The following is a 27,860-nucleotide window of genomic DNA, read 5'->3' as shown; positions in this document are numbered from 1 at the left end:
ACATCGCTGACTACCTTAAGATGATAGAAAAGGTATCGGAAGGGATTATCAACAAAACTGTCACTTCACCTTGGAAGAAGCTTGACCGAAGAGTGTTGACAAAATGACTTTCAAGGATTTGAGACAGCAGATATAGGGACTGTTATCAACGAGACTTTGTCTGTGGCCAAGTTCCTAGGATTGGAGGTAGATACCAATGATATTGATGAGCTTCTGCAGGACTAAAGCCAGGAGCTGACAACCGAAGGAAGGATAGCTTATGGAGTTATGATGCACTTCACAGGAAGAAGTTGTGGAGGTGAGTATGTCAGACTGCTAAGGAACAATCATTTAGTGCAATAAGAAAAATGCTAAAACATGAGAAACTGTTGCATTGCACATTAAGAAGCATCACCCTAATATGGCAGTTGTTTAAGGTGCGACAAATTTATATAATGATGATGCAATATTTTGAAGAATCGGTAAAGACAAATGTATCTCGTGAGTTTTACAGAAAAAAGAATTAGGTATGTATCATAAATAATAAACTGATTATTATAATTAGTTTTTTCTACCAAATCTAATCCCTATTCCCGATTGGTTTATTCTGTGAAGGAGAAAGAGATGAATACTGTAGTTCTCTGTGGCATTGTGTATTGAGAAGCATCACTCTAATAAGATTGGCTGAGCTCGCTAAAAATTGGTAATGATAATGTAATGAAGCATTTTCAACAAATTTGGAGAGTAAGTAAAAACAAATGTCTCTCCATAATTTTCTGGTAAAAATGAATTATGAATGTCTCATATTTTAAAGAATTATTTTGAATCTTTTTTTTCTTTTCCACAAATCGAATCCGCATTCCCAGTGGTTTCACTCCAAAAGAGAAGAAAAGGTGAACGTAAACCACGATCCTAAATAATGTCTACCCTGAAAATGAACAATGACCTGAAAATTTTCAGCTTATTTAAAACCCTTATCTCAGAATAATATTCAGCATTTTATATGATTAGACTTATTACTACGCACAAGTGACACTAGGGCTGACAAAAAATGATGATTTTCTAACTTTAGCATAAAAAAAGTACCTTGTTTCCCATGGATGTCTGTGGTTTAGATGCCAAATGACCAGAGCTCCCGTCCCCTCTTCCAGATGCCTCAGAAGTGGACGGCATGTGATTTACAGATTTGACTTCCACTGAGCTTCTTCCTGCTGGCTGTGTAAGTTCCCCTTTCAAACCTAATCCACTTGATGATTTTCCAGCAGGAGACACACATTTTGGAAGTGTAACAGGATCATTACTTTGTTGAGCACCTAACAAGGAGGGTGGGGGAGGTATTAGTTTATCCTCCAGCTGACTAGGTTCAGGACACTTCATAGAGGCAGTTTGGCATATTTCATATGATAGCTTAAGATCAACTGAGTCCTTACCCTCTTTGGAAGCTGGATCCTCCAATTCTTTCTCACTGACAGACTCAGGCAGAGTGGAAAGGGTTGACGAGAGGTGCGGTTTCTTTGGATCATCAGAAGAATCACCCAATGAAAGAAAAAAATTATCATTTCACAAATACCACACAAATTTTCAAAATACACTGAAGCCCCTCTTTAATTCTTCTGCATGGGACAGAGGACAGAAGTCTAAATCAAGGGAGAATACACTGCTAAAGGAAAGGTAATTCCAGACTCTTGTGTCATGGATTAGATATACAATTTCCAATTATAGATTTACATGTTTTTTACTCGTACGAGGGCTGCTATTTATATGCCAAGCCTTTCCATTTGAAAGTTTGACCCTTCTAACGGTAACTTTCTTCAGAACATTTTGTCTGATGATGATTTGTTTGATGATGACTTGCATTGTTTACAGTGACTCGAAAATTTTCTCTCAGCAAGAAAATGAAGTCAATCTACACAGGTGATGAATCTTGGATCTATGCATATGAGTCCAAAACAAAAAAGGAATCCAAGGGTCTTCTAAGACGACTTCGACAAAGGTCTCCGACAAAAGTGATTTGCACAGGAAGCACATCAAAATAAATTATTGCCTGTTTCTTCAGAATAACAGTACATGTGGCAACTGTACCATTAGAGCAACGTAGAACCGTGGCTTCTGAATGGTACACCAGCATTTATTTGCCAGAAGTGGTTGCTGACATATGAGATATGGAAAAAGAAGCGGCAATAAAGGATCATTTTTCATCGTGAAAATGCAAGCTCTCACAGATCGGCTGAAACAACCACCGATTTGACTGGCCAAAATGTCAAATTGATGGGTCATCTTCCACACAGCCCTGATTTAGCACCAAATGACTTTTTTGTTCCCATTGATTAAGAAAACATTACATGGCCAAAGTTTATTGGCCCCTGCATATGCTGTTGATGCATTCAAAAACCATGTTTTGGAGGTACCTCAAATGGAGCGGGAAGAGTGTTACGAAAATTGGTTCAAGTGCAAGAAAAAGTGTATTGATTATAATGAATAACTGATTGAAGCACTTTTCCACTTGATAAAATTTTTTATTTTACAACCAGGTTTCGATGTGTGGAAAAGTGCTTCAATCAGTTATTCATTATGTTCGACTTCCACCACATCACGCCTGAAGCTACTCAATTTATATATTGATTATAATGGAGAATTCTTGGAAAACCAATCAAGTCATTTTCAACAATAAATTACTGTCTTCTCATTATTAGGCTACAAAGATAAATAACAACCCTCTTATAACCGACAAAACATCCAAATAAAAATCATAAATTAGCCAAATATTTTTCAAAAACCCAAAATATCCTCAGTTGAAATGGGTACAAAATAATGGAAAAAAAATATTTCAGACTAATATAACACAAGTTAATATCATTCAAATGCAATACATTGGATTAGCAATCACTTGCATCACATTTAAATTAACTAATGAAATAAAATTATTCTAGCACTATGTCGTTTCCAATTGCACATTTCATAATATACTGTCCACTCCATCAATTTTTTCAAATATTAAAAGCAAAAGGTTGTGATTATTGTTGTCAATCTTTAGAGATGAATGGCTCAGTTGACTATTGTCTGTTTATTTTGATCCCCCTTCAGCCATATCCACACAGGAGAACAATGTCGAATGAATGGAAGAGGTACTTTGTTGAGGATAGCAAGGCAGTGATGCAAGGGATTTCAAAAGCAATTGAATGAAAGATAGATGAACATTCCCTTGCATACATGAGGGTGCCCAAGATTGTAACTTTTATATAAAGCTTTTTCTTCTCAGCATCATGAAGAATCAGCAAAATCTTGAAAAAAATTAAATGATATATTATGAAAACTCAATTCAACGGAGCTTCTGCTTAACTGCACGGGTTTTCCAGGTCTATATTAATTTCCTGATATCTATGACTATGTTCCTTTGATCCATACTGCCTGGGCTGAACAATAAACATGAAAAGCCATTGTAAATTAAAAAAAAATTTATTTATTAATTTATTTCCTGATATCTATAGCAATGTTCCTTTGATCTGTACTTCCAAAGCTGAAGATTACACATTAAATGCCATTGCAATACAAAAAAAATTACCACAGCTTTTATACAAGCATTGCAAAAAATTCTTAATTTTTTTTTGCAAGTGGTTAAAATCTAAACAGGGTATTACATATCCGAGGTCTGTTCAAAAAGTATCGCAACTTTTGTATTTTTTCAAAAATTATTCATTTATTCATGAATATCCATTTTGATCCCTTCAAAGTAATTCCCATTAGATATCATACACTTATACCAACGTTTTTCCCATTCCTTGAAGCACTTCAAAAAATCATTTTTTGTGATCTTGCTCAGCTCCTTCGATGTGGTCTCTATCTTGCTAATCGTAGCATAGCGTCGTCCTTTCATGTGCCTCTTCAGTTTCGGGAACAAATAAAAGTCACTAGGGGCCAGATCTGGGGCATACTCTTTCTGTGGCACCATTAGTGTGTTGTTTTTGGCCAAAATTTCACGTGCAAGTAATGATGTGTGAGCAGGGGCATTGTCATGATGCAAAAGCCAATTTTTGTTTTCGCACAAATCCGGGCACTTGTGGCAGATTGCTTCACACAAATTGCGCATAACTTGCAGGTAATATTCCTTATTTACCATTCTACCCTGTGGCAAGAACTCATGATGCACCACACCCCTGCAATCAAAGAAACCTGTAAGCAAAACTTTCACATTCAACGGACACTTTTTTGGGCCTTGGCTCATGCTGCAGCTTCCATTGGGATGATTGAGCTCTAGCTTCCACGTCATAACCATAAGCCTGGGCATTAGTCGTCAACAGTCATGACCCTCTGGAGCAAATTTGGGTGGTTGGGGACAGAGTCATTAGCAATGTTAATGAGTTGCTCTTTTTGGTAGAAATTGAGCAATTTTGGTACGCATTATGCAGCAACCCGTGTCATGCCCAATCATTGGTTAAAATCAAATGCTACGAGCAAATCGATATGTTTAGGTCCTCAGCAACTTCTCTAAAGGTGATTCGACTATTGGCCAACACTATTTTCTTCACTTCATCAATGTTATCATCTGTTGTTGACGTGCTCGGGCGTCCAGCATGCTCTTTGTCGTTCACATCTTCTTGGCCCTCTGAGAACATTTTCTACCAACAATACACGCTGCTTCGGTCCAAGGTAGCTTCTCCATATGCCACAGTCAACATTAGGAATTCGTCCAATGGGTGAAATAGCTTTGCACCCCTCTGAAGGTAGATAATTTTAGAAACACTGTCAATACAAGGGCTATCTGAAAGTTTCTCAGCCCTATGATGAAAATGACAATTTAAGATTCCAAAATTGATCGATTTTTCAACTTGATTTGATTTATAATATTAATGCAGTGTGTTTAGTGGTATTACAGTGCCATTATCCCATTTCTGCGGATTTCTTGTGGAAGTACAGCACAGTACTCATATAAAGCCACTAACACTTCTTCATTGGATGGGAAATGCTGACCACAAAAGAAATTTTTGAACTTTCAGAAGAGATGGTCGGCTGAGGGAGTCAAATGCCAGAAATAGCCTGGATGTTTAACCACTTCAGAGTGCAAATCCCTCAACTATCCAATTGCCAAGAGACTTTTGTGGGCAGGCGCTTTGCGCTGATGGCCAATGGATTATCCCCAGCAAACTAGGTCTGCTTTCCAAAGAAACTGCGGGAGATGCCGCAACAGTAACTTTTAATGGAGTCATCCGCTAATGTGCATTTCAATGCAAAAATTTCAGAGATTAAAAATCATTCGCCTTGACTGGGATCAGTCAAGGCGAATGATTTTAATCTCTGAAATTGTTGCATAGGTCTGCTATTATGTATTTGTGCATCCAGTGTTATTAGAAGGTTATAATAGAACTCCCCATTCACTGTACTATCTTTCTCAAGGTAATCTACCTTCAGAAATCCTTTTGCATCACAAAAAACCAATGCCATGACCTTTTTTGCCAATGGCAAGGTCTTCTCCTTCTTCAGAGCTGAAGATCCAGCCCATACCCCTGGCATGAATTGTTGTTTGGATTCTGATGCATATTGGAAAATCCATGTTTCATCCATTGCCATTATCGATGCAGAAAATCACTTACTTTTCGCAAAGTGGGCCAAGCACTGTTTGGAGAGTGTTGTCTGGATTCATTTTGGATCCTCAGTGAGCATCTGCAGCACCCATATTGCCTTAAGCTTTGTCATGGACAATGCCGCAAGCAAAATATAACGGACTCATTCTTTTGATATACTGACATTATTTACATTAGCAATTTCGCACACGTTTGTATGTCGATCTTCCAAAACTATATCGTACACTTGCTCATTTATTCTGGTATGGTGGCACTTTTTCGACCTCCTTCACTTGGCTCCTCTTGGAAGGTTTTATATCAATGCTTGCTATCAGCCACATAATTCTCAACGGTGAAATTTGAAGGAGAAAAGTCCCCATACATATTTAAAGCCCTTGTATGAATTTCAGTCGGAACTGACCACTTTTATGCACAATTTTATTACTGAACAATACTTTATTTTTCCCTATACAAACGACATTACAACTTGTTTAAACGACTACCTACAGTTAATTTCTGGATGTAATGGTTGGTAATTTTTACGTGCATCTACTCATGCTCATTGTGCCAATATAAGGAAAAAAGTCATGCAAGTAATGATGCTGTCTGTGAGTGAAGCAGAGAACTTTTCGAGCCACCCTCATATTACTGGGGCATGTTCACCTGACCTACTACCACAGCTCCTCCATTAATCACTAGCATATTTTCTCACCATTCCCTCAAAGTGGTAGACGTGAAATTTTTCCATGGTACTTTACGTGTCACTGGCAACAAAACTTAAAATATGTAATTAATAAATATAAATAAAAAAAGATGCACATATTCACCACTTTTGAAATGTTTCCATAAAATCTAACAATTTTTATAAGTGACTTAACAGAAATCAATAAAAGTCTTAATCATTAACTGCACCCATCCCATTATCCTAATTCATAAATTATTTTGCTTTCAAATATTTTTTTTGTTTTGATCACTTTTTTTGAGAATTCTGCCTTTCCCTAATTACACACACACATACATACACACATGACATGTGGAGAGATCCCACACTTCTCTCCTGTCATGCCACTTCAAAGCAAGAAGAATATTGGAACAATTAAACTGAATCTCTCATTTCCTAAGCTTTTCATCCAATATTGGCATACACTTCCAATTCCCTCCAACTGCTTGACAAACATTGGTGGCCTTATCATCAAACAACAAAAAAAAAGCCCGACTGATTTCTCAGTAGTCTGATGAAATTGCTCAACTAGGAATAACTCAGGTTCACATTCCACATTTTGAAACTTTTTTGTAAATATTTTTAAAATTATCCGTAAGAGTTCAATGTCTTGAATTAGGTTAAAGATTGGAAACATTTGATCATTCCTTTTTGATTTTCCTTTGAAGTCCTTTCTTTTCCTGGGAGTCAATCAGTTGAGTGAAACTGGCCGATTAATTCATTTATTAACGGTAGGTTAAATTACTACTATTTCTCTCAACTACATACTTCACAAACTCAAGGGAGGCCAAGTTAATGTGGTGAAATGTTTCATATCTAGCGGAATGATACAATTATGCAAAATAATGAAATAAGAAAATAACTACATAAGTCGATAATAAATGCCCAGCTACAGCCACATTAAGGTCACTAAAAACATCCTAGGCGATGATTGTTTTATGCTTTCCAGCATAATAAGACTAACAGTTCTGCATACAGTTCAATTTTAATACAGATATTTTAATTTTTAGTCAAACTTTATCAAAATTTCCATTCATTACCCACAGGCTAAAATATAACTTAGCTTGTACTTACCTCAGCTGTTTTAATCACTACTATGCATTTCTTTTTGCCAGGCTTGACAGGAGAATTTGATGTTCCTGAGGTCACTGATGTTCTAATGAAATTGTCCAGCGTTCCCTTTCCCTACATTAAGAAAATAACATGGGTTAAAATATCTAAGGAAATACATACGCACAGGTTTTTACAATTTAGTTAATGTTCCAACTGTGTTGTGTCATTTGAAATATAAACTCTCACTTATACTTGATTACATTGGAATCACACACCATGGAATGTTAACATTCACACATAAACAAACATTGACCATCTCCACTGTGTCGTTTTGATTTGCTTCAGTAGAAGTTTTGCTTACCACAACCTGAAACACCAAACAAATGTACAGTGTATGTAAATAAGGTACAGGCACACTCAATGTAATCAATTATATCTCTCCAGTTTCTTCCGCTTTTGTCCAATGACGCAGTTGAACCAGTTCGGTGTTTAAAGTTGGCTACCCTTGATATTGAAGTTTACATTTGCTCTTAAGAGATCATTCATTGACCATGTTGGTCCCAAAAAATGGAAAATAAGTGAATATTTCATGAAATTGAAGGCGGTTTATGTTTTTACAATATTTGTGTTCTTGATTCAATGAAAAAAGGAAAGATGCCAAAAAAAAAGTCGCGCTGATGTGTTGAAAGATCTCAAGTTTTTTCTTGAGGAATTATGCTTTCATTTTTGGAATGAAACACAGATTGATTCTGTATTACACACAGCCCACGCACACTGAATGATTCAGTATGAAGTTTGATCATACAACTTTTCATTATCATCTTTAACTAGACCCCAGGACCCTACCAGGTGTGCACCGGCCAGTTTCTTGTTTCTGCAAAGAGAATTGAACTAACCCTGGACCTGCAGTGAAATTTTTTCTATGAGGGGACTGATGGCAAAAGAGGAGCAGGCATATTGGATGTAAACACTGTCAAGATTAAAGGAGAAAAACAAATCAGTGACAGCCCTGTGGTGGTAGATGAAAGAAACATGAAATTACCACCAAGGACTTGGCAGCCCTTTGAACCAAACTGTTAAGAACAGGATTGAATAATGATTCAGACATGCTAATGAGACAGCTGACAGAAACCATGAGGATATCAATAGCTACAAAAAATAACTAAATAAGTCGATAATAACTGCCCAGCCATTGCTTCGTAAAGGTCACTAAGAACAGCCTAGGTGATGATTGTTTTATCCTTTTCAGTAGAATAAGACTAACAGTTACACATACAGTTCAATTCAAATACAAATATTTTAATTGTTTATCAAACTGTACCAAAATTTCCATCCTTTACCCATTGGCTAAAATATAACTTAGGTTTTACTTACCTCAGCCCTTTTAATCACAACTATGCATTTCCTTTTGCCATGCTCGACAGGAGAATTTGATGCTCCTGAGGTCCCTGATGCTCCAATGATATTGTCTAGTCTTCCCTTTTCCTACATTAAGAAAATAACATTGGTTAAAATATCCAAGGAAATACATACACTCTTGTTTTTACAATTTAGTTGGTCTTTCAACTGTGTTGTGTCATTTGAAATAGCAAACTCTCACTTCCACTAGATTAAATTGGAATTACACAACATGGAACGTTAACATTCACACATAACTAAACATTGACCATCTCCACTGTTCTGTTTTGATTTGTTTTAGTAGCAGTTTTGCTTACCACAATCTGAAACACCAAAAATATGTAAAGTGTAAGTAAATAAGGTACAGGCACACTCAATGTAATCAATTATATTTTCTCAATTTCTTCTCCTTTTCTCCAATTACGTAGCTCACAATTTAAACCTGCCTACCCATAAAGGTGAAGTTTACAACCACCCATAGAACGATCATTTATTGACCATATGGGTGCTAAAAATCATTCCATAGAGCAGATGATTTTCTAATGCATACCATTTTAAATGTATAATTGAAATGTGTTGATTCCAAAAAATTGTAAATTGTATGTATTTGTATTTTTCATATTGTTTTGATATTTTGCATAATGTTTTCTTATTGATATGAAGTGTAAAACATGTATTGAGAAAGCCATGCATAATAATATGCTTATGGTGAATAAAATAAATTGAATTGAATTGAATTAAAAAGGGATCAAGAGGTGGAAATTTTGTGAAATGGGGAGCAGTCGATGCTTTGGCCATATTTGTGTTCGTGACTCCAGCAAAAAAGATAAGATGCAGAGAAAACATCGGCTACAATGAGTTGAGAGATCTTCAGTTTTTTTGTTTTCCTTTCAGGAGTTTTGGGATCCCTCAGAGAATTCTTTCTGTAAGTGCCCCTTTGGTTCAATCAAAACTATAAGAGGAATTATGTCATCATTTCTGTGACAAAACACAGATTAGCCCTGTATCACACACAGCTCACGCACACTGAACCATTCAATATGAAGTTTTATCACATGATATACGATTGTGAAAACCAAACAATATGGAACACAATGATTTAACTTTTCAACATCATCTTCAACTTGACCCAAGGACTCTACCAGGTGTGCACTGGCCAGTTTCTTGTTTCTGTAAAGAGAATTGAGCTACCCCTGAACCTGCAGTGGCATTTTATCTATGAGGGGACTGATGGCAAAAGAGGAGCAGACATATTGGATACAAACACAGTAAAGATTAAAGCTGAAAAACAAATCAGTGGCAGCCCTGTGGTGATAGATAAAAGAAACATGAGATTACCACCAGGGAGTAGGCACCCCTTTGAACCAAACTGCCAAGAACAGGACTGAATAATGAACCAGACATACTAATGAGGCAGTTGACAGAAACCATGAGGATATCAGTAACTACATAAAATAACTAAATAAGTCAATAATAATTGCCCAGCAATTGCTACATAAAGGTCACTAAAAACAGCCTAGGTGATGATTGTTTTATTCTTTTTGTTAGAATAAGACTAACAGTTTCACATACAGTTCAATTCAAATACAAATATTTTAATTCTTTGATCAAACTTTACTTAAATTACCATTCATTACCCACAAACTAAAATATTACTTAGGTTGTACTTACCTCAGCCTTTTTAATCACGACTATGCATTTCCTTTTGTCAGGCTTGACAGGAGAATTTGATCTTCTTGAGGTCCCTGATGTTCTAATGAAATTGTCCAGCGTTCCCTTTCCCTACATTAAGAAAATAACATGGGTTAAAATATCTAAGGAAATAAATACGCACAGGTTTTTACAATTTAGTTAATGTTTCAACTGTGTTGTGTCATTTGAAATAGCAAACTCACTTCCACTTGATTACATTGGAATCACACACCATGGAACGTAAACATTCGCACATAACTAAACATTGACCATCTCCACTGTTCTGTTTTGATTTGTTTTAGTAGCAGTTTTGCTTACCACAACCTGAAACACCAAACAAATGTACAGTGTATGTAAATAAGGTACAGGCACACTCAATGTAATCAATTATATCTCTTCAATTTCTTCTGCTTTTGTCCAATTACGTAGCTCACAATTAAAACCTGCCTACCCATTAAGGTGAAGTTTACACCAACCCACAGAACGATCATTTATTGACCATGTTGGTGTAAAAAGGGATCAAAAAGTGGAAATTTCATAAAATTGGCGGCAGTTGATGCTTTCAACATATTTGTGTTCATGACTTCTGCAAAAAAGAGAAGAATCACAGAAAACAGTGGCCACAACGAGTTCAGAGATCTTCAATTTTTTTGGTTTTCAGTTCGGGAGTTTTGGGATCCCTCAGAGCATTCTTTCTGAAAGTGCCCCTTTGTTTCAATCAAAAATATTAGAGGAATTATGCTATCATTTCTTAACAGAACACTGATTGGCCCTCTATCACACAGCTCACGCACACTGAACCATTCAATATGAAGTTTGATCACATGATACACGATTATGAAAACCAAACAATATGGAACACAATGATTCAACTTTTCAACATCATCTTCAACTTGACCCAAGGACCCTACCAGGTGTGCACCAGCCAGTTTTTTGTTTCTGCAAAGAGAATTGAACTAACACTGGAGCTGCAGTGGCATTTTATCTATGAGGGGACTGGTGGCAAAAGGGGAGCAGGCATATTAGATATAAACACCGTAATTATTAAAGGTAAAAAAAAAACCGTGGCAGCCCTGTGGTGATAGATAAAAGAAACATGAGATTACCACCAGGGACTTGTCACCCCTTTGAACCAAACTGTTAAGATCAGGATTGCATAATGAATCAGACATGCTAATGAGACAGCTGATAGAAACCACAAGGATATCAATAACTACATCAAATAAATAAATAAGTCGATAATAATTGCCCAGCCATAGCCACATTAAGGTCCCTAAAACAGCCTAGGTGATGATTGTTTTCATCTTTTCAGCAGAATAAGACTAACAGTTCCGCATACAGTTCAATTTAAATACAAATATTTTAATTGTTTATCAAACTGTACCAAAATTTCCATCCTTTACCCATTGGCTAAAATATTACTTAGGTTGTACTTACCTCAGCCTTTTTAATCACGACTATGCATTTCCTTTTGTCAGGCTTGACAGGAGAATTTGATGTTCCTGGGGCCCCTGATTTTCCAATGATATTGTCTAGCCTTCCCTTTCCCTATGTTAAGAAAATAACATTGGTTAAAATATCTAAGGAAATACATACGCAGAGTTTATACAATTTAGTTAATGTTCCACTGTGTTGTGTCATTTGAAATAGCAAACTCTCACTTCTACTAGATTAAATTGGAATTACACAACATGGAATGTTAATATTCACACACAACTAAACATTAACCATCTCCACTGTTCTGTTTTGATTTGTTTTAGTAGCAGTTTTGCTTACCACAACCTGAAACACCAGACAAATGTACAGTGTATGTAAATAAGGTACAGGGACACTCAATTTAATCAACAATATCCGTATTCAATTGTTCTAGGCTCAAATTTGTGGAAGTCCATGTTCATTAAATGAGGAACACAATGTATATTTCCAATGTTCTTTATTTATGTACAACTAGTTACAACACTTTATTTAGTTACTCCATTTACATACCATTCATGAGGGAGAGGGGGGGAGGGTGTGAGATTGGGGGGGGGGGAGTCAGGTAGCGATCGGCGTAGATGGGAAGGGGGAGAGGGGTGTCAAGCATCAGGGAAGGTAATTGGTTGGTTTACAGTGAGGGGGTGGGGGGTTGTTGGGTCTTTCTGTGAAGGAAAGGGTTACTTCCAGGATTGGGGAGAGGTATTCAAACAATAAATCGTTAATCAAATGAACCTTTTCTTAATTCTTTCTGATTTCCACCTCTTCCCACTTGTCCATCTTGCCTATGAGTTCCAGGTTGAAATCACTCCCATGATTTTCTTCCCCTAGATGCTTGCCGAAGTGAGATTGCTTGAGGTCACAAATTCTAAAACAGCATTTATGTTACTCCACCTGTGTTTTTAATCATATCCCCATTTGGCCTATGTACGAGGGCAATTCGAAAAGTAAGGTCTCCTATTTTTTTTTCATGTAAAATCAAAATTATTCTCAACTTTGTGTATATAAGCAGCTTTTGAATACCAGCGTCATGAAGCCAACTGACGAAGGCTTCTTGCACTTCCTTGTCTGACTTGAATTTCTGTTCTCCAAGGTGTTTTTTAGGAGCAGTAAACAAGTGGTAGTCGCTGGGGGCAACGTCCGGACTGTAAGGAGGGTGCTCAATGATATCTCAGTCAAATTCATTGAGTAGGGTGGTTGTTTTATGTGACACATGTGGACGTGCATTGTCATGATGCAAACACATTCCTTTGGTGAGACACCATGTTGTAACCGAGGACCTCCAACACAATATCCTGCAAGGAGAAGTATCCACTCTCTTCATTAAGGCCTTCCTTTTTCTCATGAAGGGTAATTCTCCGGGTTATTGCCCACCATTTTGTCAGTTGGAGCCACCGTTGATTCTGGCAAACTCGGCCGCCTCGACTGCTGCTTATCGTGGAAGTTTTCCCGGCCATCTAAAAACTCCCAGCACCACTTCTGCACGTTTTTGATGCCCATACACTTATCACCGTACACTTCCACTGAATGGTGATGAATTTATATAGGAGAAGCAGTCGTCAGTTGGCTTCACGACGTGGGGGGGAGAAAGGTACGATGCCGGTATTATACAGCTGCTTACAAGGATGCATTAAGCGATTGACCATCAAGGCCACTATGTAGAAATATAGCTTAATGATCATCCTTTCCAACAATGTCCGCAAAGTTGAGAATAAATTTGATTTTTCATGAAAAAAAATAAGGGAGCTTACTTTTCGAATCGCCCTAATATATAGCATTCCAGTCCTTACAAGTGACTAACTTATAAATGTCACTTTTATTTTGTTTTCCTACTTTATTCAATATTTAGTATTCAAGAATGATTTTAAGTTATCCGTATTGTAAAAAGATATTCAAAATTTTTCCCTTGGAAAGAGGTTGACTATCTTATGTGAAATCAATCCATAATTAGGGAGCTTACACCATTTGAAACCTTTTCCATCCACATTAACAGGTTTAAACAAAAGATTGTTTGCTTTTAAGGAACGTTTTCTTTGTAGTAATTTTTCAATTAAATTATCTTTGCAGCCATTTTTCATTGCTAAATCTTTAATCGTTTTGATTTTTGAACAAAATTATTTTTGGAAAGAGGACTGGCCAACACTATGTTTAGTAGGAAATGAAAAGCGTAAAGCTTGTGAGATATGTGATGGCAGGAGTTTGAAGGGGATGATGTGGTCTGTGGTGGTACTTTGCCAGAAAATTGCAAATTCAAAGCCCCATTCCTTTCTCAACACTGTGATATCTAGAAAATTTAGTTTATTATTTTGTTCTTTCTCATAAGTGAAACTGATATTTTTGCATTGGGAATTTAGGTAATTCATAAAATTTTCTGACTGTCTTATGGTGTCTGCCGATATAGCAAAAATATCGTCTATGTAAAGAAACCAACAGTGAATATTCTTCGTAAAAATTGAGGGGCTGCTGAATATTTTTCTTTCAAATTCATTCTTGTACAGGCCATCAAGTAGTGGTGATAACAGGGACCCCATTGCTAATCCTTTCACTTGTTTGAAGTATTCATTGTTGAATTGGAAATAATTTTGCTCAACACACAATCTCAATTGTGACATGAACTCCTTGAGGAAGGGTGGTTCGGCCCCAGCACTTCTAAGCACTTTCTCCACCACTACCAATGGTATAAAAACCAGGATATTTTTAAAAAGGTTTTTGACATCATATCACACTAGGATATGTTTGGGTGGCAGGGGATCTTTCTTGGATAGCTAAGCACAGAAATCACTGGAATTTTTTACTCCTAACTTTGATTGCAGTTTAAATCCATTGTCAATTTGAAATTCCCAAAAACTAGGTTCTACTCTCAAGAGCTAACTTTGATCATCTCATGTAAAAAATTTTTGAAAGACAACAATCTAATCGTTGAAAAAGTGGACTAAGGCAACACAGTGGTAGTGATGAAAAAAAGTGACTACATATACAAGCGTTATGACTACATCAACAGTGAAAAAATTGTGAAACTTCCTAATGACCCCACCATGAAATTTCAAAGAATAGTTATAAAGTGTTTAAAAACCACTCCAATATCCTCAAACAAAGTGAAATTTACAAATTTCGTCTCCTCCGAGATCTCAACATGGGATCTCCCTTGGAACCAGCATGGAACAGCAGGAGTGAAGTATAAAAGGAGAAGAAGGAAGGGAACCAAGAGCAATTTTATTGGAAGAACTCCACTTAGTGCATTGTTCACAAGCCAAATAGTCAAACCCTTTGAATGATGTATTCTGCATCATTACCATCTCATTGTGATTTCATTAATTGGGAGGAAGTTCCTTTTAACAGAAATGGACGGCAGTTAAGAAATGGGGAAGAGAGAATCAAAATTTGAGAATCTAATTTAAATTGGTACAATTTTGGACTAGACTCCCATCACTAATGAAAGGAAATATGTCATGTATACATTAGTAGCAGCTAATGCAAAAGATAATGGCAAAGTTAACACAATAATGGAGAAAATAGCTAATGATTTGATAGGCCATTGTTACTCTTCCGTCAAATACAATATCATTCCTTAATAGAAGAATTTTGATGCTATTTAGAAATCACGCAAATTGAGATTAATGCATTAGTTGAGTGAATCTGGGAGATTTTTTTGGATTAACCTTGAATTTTTGTTAGTCCATTGTTTTCTAGTATAACATTTATTTAGGGTTAAAGACTACACCTTTAAAAATTAAAGTGGAACCTCGTACAACAGGCATAATTCAATCCATGATCTCTCTCTCATTAAGTGAAACACTTGTTTAGTGAAACAACTTTTTGTAAATAACTTAATTCAAAATATGATAATGCATTCCACACTGAAAAAATTAGGTAAAAGGTTTATTCAAAGATTATTACAAATACAATGTTTAGTATCATGGATCATGTTTATCTTTTCGTCTCCATAGAATGAGGCGACCAGAAATGCGAACTCTATTAGTGAAAACAAAAAAGAATTGAAATAAATAGTTTATTATGCAAGGTACCTAATTCCTTTTTATGAGAAAGCTTTCTAGAGATGTGCTTTTGCTGACACTTCAAAATTTTGTAAAATTGCGACTCGGAATTATCATTAGATAATATATATGAACTTTTAAAGAAAAAGGCATACATATATTTTCTTTAATCATTTTCATTTGAGTCTCCAGCTCTTCCAACATCATCATCATATTTTGTATGAATGCACATTTTAATTTATACGAGCCTGTTTTCCTCGTCGCTTCCCAAAACTCAGAATCAGATTCAACTAAAGCAAAATTACTTGCACAACATTCACCCATACCAAATTATTTAATTTATACATCTAATAGCACATTACATGTATATGTAACCTCCAACAAAGCTTATCAAAACAGTGCTCGATGAACTTCAATGCTTGGTATTTTATATTGAAAAACTTCATACTGTGTTATGATGAAAAATCCATACAGGAGGAAGTGTAATGACTGCAGTGCAACATACATCGGACAGACAGGCAGATCCTTCCTCACACGTGCAGGGGATCACAAGCGCAGCCACCGCACGGGAAATTTAAAACAATCGCACTTTGCGAAACATTTGCGGGAGGAGGACCAATCCAGCGACTTCAACCCGGAAATACTACACGTCGTGGAAAAGGGAAGAAGAATGGACAAATGGGAACAATTAGAAATAAGAACACACATGAAGAGTGGACATTTAGTCAACGACATTTTATTTGAAAATCACTCCCCAATTTTGGAAATCTCCTTCAGAAAATAACATGTGCCAAAAAACCCCTACAGCATGCCTCTTTTACCCTCCCCCAACCTCCTCATTTAGCCCAACCCAAAAACGTCCTTTCTCTTTCACCTCCCCCATGCCACCCCCCGCCAACGGACCTTTACCTGCCAGCCCCGGGGCTTTTCCCACCAACCCCTCTCCCTCCCATTAGCCATTCACCCCACCCCCCCCAACATTCCTTTCCAAAGAGTGCATATATATACAACCATGTGCTCAGAAAATTTTGTACCTGATGATGACGCCGAAGCGTTAAAACCGGTAGTGCGAATAAAAATTGTGTGGAGGTTACAAAGTATTTTCATTCAAACGAACATGAACCTCCACAAAGTTGAGCCCGAGACCATAGAATCCATACAGGAGTGTTGATCTTGGTTTTATATTACATGAGGTAGTCACCTACGCAAATTAATATCAATACATCAGTAATAACATTTGTTTTGATGGGTAACTAGAGCAATTGCCACCATAATATCACAAGAAACTCTTTTTCATTTTCAATAAGATACTATCTTATTGTTTTCTTGGATGTCTTAGCTAATGAATTAAAATATTTGCTCATTTGAAAGAATTTAAGAGCAATAGATTTGGCACTACACAATGGTGTAACAAAGATATCATGTATCAGAATACGAATGTGATTGTTCCATTTATCCACATGAGAAGTAACCTGTCAACATCATTAATACATAACTGCTGCATACTCTTGCCACCCTCTTTGAAGCTTCTATCTCCTTCGTCTTGCCCCTTTTCTTGAACAATATGCAAATTGTACATTTAGGTGCTACAGGTCAGCTACACACACCCCTTGTTCCCAATTTACAGTTATTTTACTTTTCATTTCGGCGGTTATTTTTATTCTCCTCCGGCTGTCTTGTGGCAGATTTCTCTTTGGGGACATATTTAAAATTCCATTCAAAATATTATTAAATTTGCACAAATAATATGTCTGAGCACAAGTTTGAAAAATGTGTGACCACTAGAGTGACACTGAGATGCTCATGGAAGAAGTATGAAAGAGTGGTCCTGTCCTCATCATTCATTATGCAAACGTATAAATGAAGATAACACATGAGAATTTCTACCTAAGATTTTAATTGGGAGGACGATATTTCTGCCTAGATAATTTTAAAAGAAAAGAAAGAAAAAAAAATCACTCTTTGAAGAAATTTATGAAATTATCAATATTTGATTATTCATTTTATTCATTTATTCCATTATTTTACCATTACTCTTTACAGGCGACTTTTATGACAAAATGAATGAAAATGTATATAAACCATACTTAAAGTGGCAAGATATTTTTGAAACAAAAATTAAAAGTTCTAATGAACAACATGAATAAACCAAATATTTCTGTTTGTATCCTTTGTAAACTTAATAGCATCAGTTTTAAACTTTCTAATAATTATGAATTTCCATAATTAAAAATAACACATTTTCCACACATTTACTTATGGGTGGCATGATTCAATTCAAGGAAACACGATTATGTGTCTTTTTGTGCTTCTTCAAATTGTGGCTTTGAGTATAATCCTTCCCACAAATATCACACTTGTAATCCCTCCTCCCTGAATGGCTTTTTTTGTGCCTATCAAGAGCTGACATTGTAGTAAATACAGCCTCACATAAGTCACATTTATAATTCTTCTCTCCCGTATGCATGTTCATGTGAACATCGAAATTACTTTTTGATACGAAGCCCTTCTCACACAAAGTGCACTTATAAGGACGTTCACCAGAGTGCACCCTCATATAATGCAATTTAACATAGGCTGGGAAGTAAGCTTTAAAATCACACTCACTGCAACTATGCCGCTTCTCTATTTTACCATTATGACGAGCAATGTGTTTCTTCAGATATATCACATTCGAGAAAAGTTTCCCACAATGCTCACAAGGATAGGTTTTCTCCTTGTTGTGAATATATTGATGTTCCTTCATCGCATTTAACTTGAGGAATTTTCGCCCACACACTTCACAGACGAATCTTCTCTCACCGTGGATCTTCTTGTGATTGACTAGATGATCATTTGTCTTAAATGTCTTCCCGCAAATGTCACAAACTGACTGTCGTGTCTGAACATGAACTGCAAGGTGCGTCTTCAAATTACTCTTATTGCTGAAGAGTTTTCCACATGTCTCACATTTAAAACGTTTTCCATACTTGTGCGCATCAATGTGCTCCCCAAATTTCCTGACATCTTGATATTTTTTCCCACACTCGGGGCATTCATATTTCTTGACACCATTAGTGTTCATCATTGTTTCATATTCAACATATCTCTCTTTTTTCCTAACATTTACCTGAAATTAAGGACCATGAATTTGATTAGAATACTCATTAAAGTTATTTATTAAGCAATTATACCTCATAATATTTAAAATACTCTAGTAACATACTCAAACACACCTAAAAAGATTCTTTTTATCTATCATTCCCTAAGAGGATACTCTCAAAATTCACCATCAAATAACACATCAGTGACAAGTATAATATCACTAAAACTTAACTTTGCACATTCTACAGTATTTTAATAGTGTAAAGCCTACATTTCTTCACATGGGCTAAAACCTTAATATGGTGGATTGCCTGGTGCATTTTGATGACTCTGATAGCTGTGCTGATGTGAGCAATGATGATAACTGCTTCTGGTAGTATAACCAAAGCCAGTTAGGTTGAAGGGTAGGAATCAGACAAAAGGTAATCTTTGCCAGATGTATTCCTCAGAGAGGTGTCAACAACTACATTTAACTTCAGCGTGGCCATCTTTTCAATGAATGATTATTATTACAGGTTATAAGAGGTAAGTTAAAAAAGTAAGGTGACCTTATATTTTTATGAAAACATATTTATTTATTCCTTAATATTCAAGTTGTCCCTTTCAAAGTAATCTCCCCCAGACATAATTCCCTATTACCTTGACCATTTTGGTCCAGAACACTTCCGAGATACATAAACTGTTCTAATTACTCAAGTTTTTGAACTCCTATTTTAGTGTTTAGCTTAGTCTTTTTCTTTCTAGAAAATCGCATAACCTTTGTTTAATTAATATTGATTCTCATCCCATATCTGTCATACTGAATTTCCAATTCACTACGTAATGCTTGCAACCCCTTGGCTGACTGACAAACTAAAGCTTGGTCATCAGCATGCCCAACTGATTTTACGATTTACAACTTTCGTTCCTACCTCCAGTTCTTCCCATGCCTCTCTTTAATCATTTCCTCCAAATATACATTGAACAGCACCGGTAACAATGGGCAACCCTGCCTTACACCTATTCCTAACACAGCCCATCCGGATTCCCCATTCCCCACTCGCACTTGAGCAGTCTGAGACATGCACAGATTGTGGATTAGCCTCCTGTCCCTCCAATCTATTCCAATTTTCTTCAATATACTCAAGAATTTTTCTCAATTTACTCTATCAAATGCCTTTTCAAAATCTACGAAACAGGCAAATACCTCCTGGTTGTATTCTATATTCCTCTCGATTAGTGATCTCATTACTGCAATGGCATTACGCGTACCTCTCCCCTTCCTAAACCCAAACTGATATCCCCTAAGTAATCATTTGCCCTACTCTCTATCCTTTTGTTAATGATCCTGAGAACCACTTTAACTGCATTAAAAATCAAACTTATTTTTCCATAGTCCTGGCATGACGTAGCCTTTATCTTTTTTGGAATAGGAACTAACACTGATCTCACAAAGTCTTCTGACCAGATTCCTTCCTCATAGATGCTATGAATCGGTCCATTTAGACTCTTCCTACCACATTTTCCTAAACCTTTCAGTAGTTCCGCAGGAATGTTATCTACCCCCACCACTGTATTCAGTTTCATCTCCCTTAATGCCCTTTCTATCCCATTGCAGAGTATGCTTGGCCATAAGCTATCTTCCTTTACATCATGTATTCTTTCTATGTCTAACCTTGTTGGCATATAATAATAAGTCCACATCTGCTTCCAGGAAACTGCATGGATTGATCACACTGTTCCTAAATCTGTGCCTAATCATAATATAATCTAACTGATACCTTTCGGAATCACCTGACACTATCCATATATACATATGTCTTTTGTAGTGTCTAAACTAGGTACTGGTGATGACTAACGCCTGTCTCCTGCAGAATTCCGTTACTTTCTCCCCGCAGTCATTACTCAAAACCTTAGTTCCCACCTCATCACCATCTTTACCTTGCCTACCATTGTACCAATTCCCCATCCCTATCAATGCTTCCCTGCAGAAACACACTATATCCTTTTACTGATCATATATCTTATTGATTTTTTCCTTCTTATGATTGTTTGGTGGCATGTAGACCTGAACAACAACCAAGGTTTTGCCTTTATCTCAACTAGTAATATTCTATCTGTTGCTTACTCTATGTTGACTATACTTCTCCCTACATTTCATTCAATATTTTGGCAACCCCTCGTTGGCTCTCAACCCAACTGCTGTATCTTGCTCTAAATATAAGTATCACTCCAGTAATCCCTGCTATCCTTCCATCTCACCTCCCATAGACCTCAAATTTCTGTTTCCTCTTTCCACCTCTTGCTTTATATTCTCAAATTTACCTGTACTCAATATTGTCCTAACATTGGAAGTTCCTATTCTGACTAATTTGGTCTTCTCCCGAGTCTTCTGTGCTGTTGCTGTCAGTTTGGCTTTGATAGGGTTTCATGAGATAACAACTGTGGAAGCCTTGCATATCCCGTTGCCGGGCATGACACAGGGCCAATTGGGGGGAGTCCCGTAGTTGCTCGGACTGATATTCATTGTACTGTCCATCATACAGATCTTGGGAATAATAGTTCAGGTGGTTTCCTGTTGCCTTCTTCGATAAAATTTTTAAATTGACACCAATACTCAATGGTTTTCCCATTGGGGTAAGATGCCTTTGCAGCCTCCTCTTTGAGGAACATATAATGTGGACTATGCACCTTTCATCTGGATCCTACTCTTTGACCTATCTGGCATGGGTGACTGCACTAGGAGCAAATGCCATTTCTCCCATCAGCACAGCTCTAGGGGTAATCACAACGCACAAGTCCTCCCATCTTGAAGAGGTTGGAGTCCATGAGAGGGGAGTGAATGATGTTATTCAAAAAATACTATCAAGGAACTCAATAGGAAAATAACTCCATTATTTTTTCTCAGGTTTCTCATTCCACATATATCCACATAATCTGCCAAGCTGAAGAAAGACAATATATCAGCAACATTTTGATTAATGAAGAAATTATAGCCCTCAATAACCAAAAATGAAGTAATTACACGATCTGTTCCAAAACTTTCCAAACTTTTTATAAAAAATTACTTAACGAAGAAATTATTGGTCAGGGTCCACTTCAAAGTAGTCTCTTCCCCAACTTATCCCAATGGTGTTTCCACTTTTTGAACAGTCCTAGAGTGCTTCTTCCAGGATCCTCATAAGTTCCTCCGTTAAATTTCTCTCCATCTATGGAATGGTGCAAAATATTTTTCCTTTGAGCGGGATTTTTCATCTGGTGAATAGGGCGGGTGGAGAAGCACAACAGTCTTGTTTTTAGCTAAAGACTCAAGGGTTCTGAGAGATGAAAGATCCGGCGAGTTGTGGTGAAAGAACATTTTGCCTGATTCTCTTTCTCAGGAGTTTCATAACCCCTGGGTAGTACTCCATGTTTACTTTCTGGCCTTTAGGTAGGTATTTGTGATGCACAACCCACTTTGCATATAAAAGATTGTTGATATTTGATTGAAATAGTTGAAGTATTTTGGGCCGGGGGATGTTTCACCAATCCATTGTGAAGATTTCACTTGTTTCGATGTCATATCCGTAAACCCATGACTCATCACCTGTTATGATCATGGAAAAAGTTTCATCCTCTTTAGCTCAAGCAAACGGTTCCTGGCGGACTTGAACTTGATGTTGTTTCTAGTCTGCTGTCATCAGGCTAGGGCACGAAATTGGTGGCAACTCGATGCATCCACAATTTTTTCAGTCAAGATTTCATAGCAGGAACCAATCAAGATGCTACAATCTTCTGCAATCTCCCTGGCAGTCAAAGGTCGATTTGCACGAATGAGATCATTCACGTTCTTCTTCTTCATGTGGAGGTCATTATTCGCTGTCGATGGTCTTCCAGAACACTTGTTATCTTCCACTGACTGCTACGCCATTTATGAGTCGAAATTGTACATTTAGTCCACGATACAAAGATATGCAAAGTAAAAGGTATTGAGTACAGTAAAAGGTGAGGTAATATTCCAAATTGAAACAAATCTTCAATCAACATACATCTCTCGTAAGAAGATTATAATTATTAGAAACATTAAGAATTGTTGTCATTTCCTTTTTCTCATTCTTCTTTAACCTATATAATTACCTCCTAATATCAGAAATATATCATGTATTTCAATTGCAATTAAACTCCAAGTTTAAACAAATGATGCCTTAATTAATAAGGCATCATTTGTTTAGTAAAATTAATATTAATTACCTAAATAATCAAAGCTTAATGTAAAAACAAAAGTAGATGTTGATAGATAGATAGATAGATTTATTTGCCATACAACAATACATAATTGTATGGGCTTTGTTAAGATTCAATTACATTTTTAGGCGCATTAACATACATACAAATTCATAGGAATAATAATGCACATGAAATATATGAGTATTTAAGATTTAAAAAACAGAATTCCCTACATTGGCTCTTTCTAAGTTCTCTTGGACGCTATAAAAAACATTATTTAAAAAGAAATTGTTCAACTTTTTTAAAATTTATTTTCTTGGGGGAGTATTCGTTTTCAACTCTTCAGGAAGTCGATTAAATAGCAGTCTTCCTGAAACTTCTGGAGTTTTTTGTGGTGCTGCTACTCTGCAATGGTCATTATGAAAATTATCCTTACCCCTGGTGTCGTACTTGTGACCCCCTGTTTCTGACCAATGAAGGGGTTATGGTGCAAGCATACAAAATCACATTATACATATAGATACAGGGAATGGTCATGATTTTGTGATGTTTGAAACACTCCCTGCAGGATTTTCTTGCATTTAGTTTAAACATAACCCTTAATGCCCATTTTTGAAGTGAGAGTATTCTATTAATGTTTCCATGTGCTGAGCTCCCCTAGTAGACGATGCCATATTGAGCTATGGACTCAAATATACCCTGGTATACTGGGATTAATATTTCTGTATTACAATAGTTGACAAGATTTTTTAAAAGGAATAGGGCTGAACATAATTTTTTACTACATTTTTTCATTTGAAGCCTCCAGCTTAACTTGTTGTCTATTTCTAAAACCAATAAAATGCTATGTTCTATCTCAGATATCAATTGGTTTCTTATTTCTAAAGAAATATTTGACTGTAGGTCCCTATTACTAAATACAAAGTAAACTGTTTTTCTTGCATTTAGTTGTAAATTATTTATATTCAGCCATTGAGCGACTGAATTCACCATAGCATACATATTTATTTCTAAATGAGATGATTATCACTGAATGAAATGAAAGTAAATTCAAATCAGTTAATATATTCTCAGTATTATCCCATTCCGTGAAGCTATTGTCCAGCATTTAGACTACTAATTCATTAATTTTTATTTTTTTTAACTGAAAGAGCAATTTCAGAAAAACAGCAACAGTTTTCTTTTCTAATTTAGGTGGTAATGATTCAATGAAAAGGCCATCATTATTCTCTGGAAGCCTAAATATTACTATTCACTGTTGACATGCATTATTAGGCACAATTTGAAGAAGTTATTAAAATTTTTAAGAACAATGAAGCTAATGTTTCTCATAATGTTGCAACATGTTTCAGTTGGTTACATTTGAATTACAGATAGTGTAGATAGCTTACTTTGCAGATTTGAGTGCAAAAAGCTTACTTTGAACAAATATGATAACAGCTAATGACAAATGAATATCATGATGAGAGTACTAGTTGCATTATCCAGTACCTTCAGAATTTCCCGACAACCAATTTAGTATATTGAAAATTTCTCGGACTGACAATGAAAGACTATGATTTCCAGTTAAAAAATTATTTTATTTTTCTACATAATCTCCCTTGACTACAACACACTTGGTCGAGCAATTCTCTAACATCAGTATTCTTTCCCGGAAGTGAGAGTATGGAAGGCTGGGAAAATATCCATCTATGGCCCTCTCCACTTCTTTATGGATGCCTGAGGATGCTAAATCAGGAGAATAGGGGGGATGGCCGGGCAAATCGTACCACAAATCCCATAATTTTTCCATTGCCAACTTACCTTTGTGAGCAGATGACATCAGGTTGTCTTGGTGAAAGATGATTTTTTTTCTACTTCAAGCCAGGCCTCTTCTTGCATATTTTGGCTGGTCAAAGAGGTTGGAGTGTTATATTCACCTGTGATTGTTCTGCCCTTTTCAAGGTAATCAATTAAGAGGATCCCTTTCCAATCCTAAAACACACTGGCCATGACCTTTCCGGCAAATGCGATCAACTTTGCTTTCTTTGGCGCTGAATCACCAGCTTCCATACACTACTTTGACTGCTGTTTCGTTTCTGGCATGCAGTGGTGGACCCATATCTCATTCATGGTGACAAATTGTGCTCTAAAGTGGTTGGTTCCCTCTTGAATTGGTCGAAATATTGCTGCAAAAATCATTTGCGCATTTGCTTTTGATTGGCATTTAGCAAATATGGCAGCCACCTTACTTTTCCATCCATAATCCTTTGTGCAACATGTTTTGCACCCTTTCTTCTGATATCCCCATGGCCTCAACTATCTCACTCACCTATTGCCCAACACAATATCGTACACCTTTTTGATGGTTTCCAAGGTGTGGCGGCAGTTATTGGTCATCCCTCACGTGCGTAATCTTTGAGGGATGTGCGACCACATTTAAATTCAGCTGCCCAGTAATTAATGGCTGATACAAGGGCGGTTCAATAAGTGCCCGTGTTAGAAATGAAGAAACCATTTTTTCAAAAACATTTTTTTTATTTTTCAACATAGTCCCCTTTTAGAAAGATACACTTCTCCCAACGTTCCGGCCATTTTTTTAACCCCTCCAAAAAATAGGATTTGTTGAAATCTCCAAAATATGCCCGTCTCGGCGATAACTTCCTTGTTTGAGCTAATTTTTTTCCCGCGAGCCATTTCTCCATGTTAGGGAATAAGAAAAAGTCGCAGGGAGCCAGATCAGGTGAATATATGGGGGGTGCGGCAGCAATTCATAACGTAGTTCATGCAGTTTGGCGGCGACAACTCCGGATGAATGTGCTGGTGCGTTATCGTGGTGAAACAGCACCTTCTTTTTCGCCAAGTGCGGCCATGTCTCCTTCAATTTTTTGTCAAAGTGGTCCAATAACTCACTGTAGAATTTCCCAGTGATCATTCTACCTTTTTCTAAAAAATCCATGAGGATGATGCCATTTGCATCCCAAAAAACCGTCCCCATGACCTTTTCGGTTGATCGGACCATCTTCACCTTCTTTGGAGCAGATTCACCGGGAGAAATCCATTCTTTTGATTGTTGCTAAGTTTCTCGTGTGTAATGATGAATCCAGGTTTCATCAACAGTGATAACTTGATGCAAAAACACCTTCGAATATCGCTTAAATTGCTGCAAACACTGCTTTGAAGTTGACAGTCGGATCAGCTTGTTGTCCACCGTGAGCAATCACGGCACCCATCGGGCCAACAATTTTTTCATCACCAACTTATCATGTAAAATATTAATTGCCATTCCGGTCAACACACCCACAGCCTCTGCTACTTCGTGCACTTTTGCTCGTCGATCAGCGAGAATCATGGCGTGGACTTTTTGAATGATTTCCTCGGTAACCACGTCTGCCGGGCATCCTGGTCGCTCCTCATCAAAAACAGTTGTTTGCCCACATTTAAATTCATTGAACCAATATCTAACTGTAGTCATAGATGGCCAAGTGTCCCCATAAACAGCATCCAACTTTGCTTTTATCTCTTTGCATTTCTTCCCATCCAAAAACAAAAAGCAAATACCGAACAATACTGCTCTTTTTCCATCTTAGCAAAAATCACGAAACACATCTTACTCGAATGGATTCCAAATCCAAACTAACCTTTAAAGAAGTCTGAAATTTGTTTCATCGTCGTTTGATAGATGGCAGCACACGATGATAACATAAACTTCCCTCAGGAATGCCTTTTGTTGTCAAACACGGGTACTATTGCACTGCCCTCGTATTGAAGGAGCGGGGTCCCCAAACACTATTGTCATCTTCGGATGAATTTCCTAAGGGGTTAATCCATCCAAAACGGAGAATTTTAAAACCACACGAAATTCAAGCTTTTCTATTTTAACGAAAAACACGAAAGACATCTACGGCAATAATACAAGTAAACAAACTACTTGACAGAACAAGTTGAAACTTGTCTTACAAACTAATGACACGTGCACACAGGCAGGAATAATTAATTTTTGCTGATTGGAACGACCACTCTGTGTCACACTGAGACCTTTCTACCTTACCCCATAAACAATGAAATGATTATTAAAGGTTTGTCAAGATTAGAAATAACTGTTTTAAGGTACAAAGAGATGATTTACCATTCCCTTCTGACAGTGGATGTTGATATTTTCCTAAGGTCCTTCAGCTTTGGATAAGGATCTACAATAGCACAAAGATGTACAGACAACTATTCTTTACCAGTTTATAAACTATCAGTTTTTCTTCCAGGAAACTTTGATTCACTGTGTTAAGCTGGTATATTTTCTAGCAGAGCTCTTCAGGACAGATCCATTCCATCTTTCCAATGGATCTTAGTGAACTGCAAATCACATCTCATTTTAAAGGGCCCTAACTGTTTCCGGAAAATCATTCAAAAGCATCAAATTCATCACTTGTGACCTGCTTGTATCTCAAATATTATGCCTCCTCCTAAACCACCATTAGAGACTACTATCTGGATTGATATTCTAAGCATGCAAGTTTTTTGGCTGAAAACTGTATGTTAGAGCTACACATTTCTCAACATTCAACAATTATTCAAAGCTTTTTCCAAATTTTCCCCGAAATTTGGGATAAAAAATTCACAAGAAATGGTGGATGTGTTGTCTAAAGAAATAGTGACCCCCAAGTGCATAATGGTATCGTTTGATGCTACAAATTTATTCCCCAGTGTTCCAAGATCAGATGCTCTAAACCTTATGGAAGTTACCCT

At 36.8% G+C, this 27,860-nt stretch overlaps 2 protein-coding genes across 4 annotated transcripts in view; both read right to left on the bottom strand.

Moving 5' to 3' along the window:
• Window positions 1–16,437, bottom strand: part of LOC139694846 (zinc finger protein 93-like) — a 43,531-nt gene extending 27,094 nt beyond the window's left edge. The window contains exons 1-6 of the mRNA XM_071593371.1: window positions 16,375–16,437; window positions 11,839–11,949; window positions 10,381–10,491; window positions 7,333–7,443; window positions 1,410–1,491; window positions 1,066–1,292 (exon numbers count right to left, since the gene is read on the bottom strand). Coding sequence (XP_071449472.1) covers window positions 1,066–1,152 — 87 coding nt within the window. The 5' untranslated portion in view covers window positions 1,153–1,292; window positions 1,410–1,491; window positions 7,333–7,443; ... (1 more) ...; window positions 11,839–11,949; window positions 16,375–16,437. The remainder of the gene's footprint in view (window positions 1–1,065; window positions 1,293–1,409; window positions 1,492–7,332; window positions 7,444–10,380; window positions 10,492–11,838; window positions 11,950–16,374) is intronic.
• Window positions 1–27,860, bottom strand: part of LOC139694843 (uncharacterized) — a 257,773-nt gene that overhangs the window by 188,855 nt on the left and 41,058 nt on the right. For 2 of the 3 annotated variants that reach the window (XM_071593364.1, XM_071593365.1), the window contains one exon: window positions 8,686–8,796. The exons of the other annotated variant lie outside the window; for it this stretch is intronic. In XM_071593364.1, the coding sequence (XP_071449465.1) occupies window positions 8,686–8,796 (111 nt within the window). The remainder of the gene's footprint in view (window positions 1–8,685; window positions 8,797–27,860) is intronic. 3 annotated transcript variants of the gene reach the window in all.

The sequence above is a fragment of the Hetaerina americana genome, unplaced genomic scaffold, assembly GCF_022747635.1.
Source record: "Hetaerina americana unplaced genomic scaffold, ioHetAmer1.1.p SCAF_57, whole genome shotgun sequence".
In the NCBI taxonomy this organism is placed as follows: Eukaryota; Metazoa; Arthropoda; class Insecta; order Odonata; family Calopterygidae; genus Hetaerina; species Hetaerina americana.
This window is presented reverse-complemented; position numbering and strand designations above follow the sequence as displayed.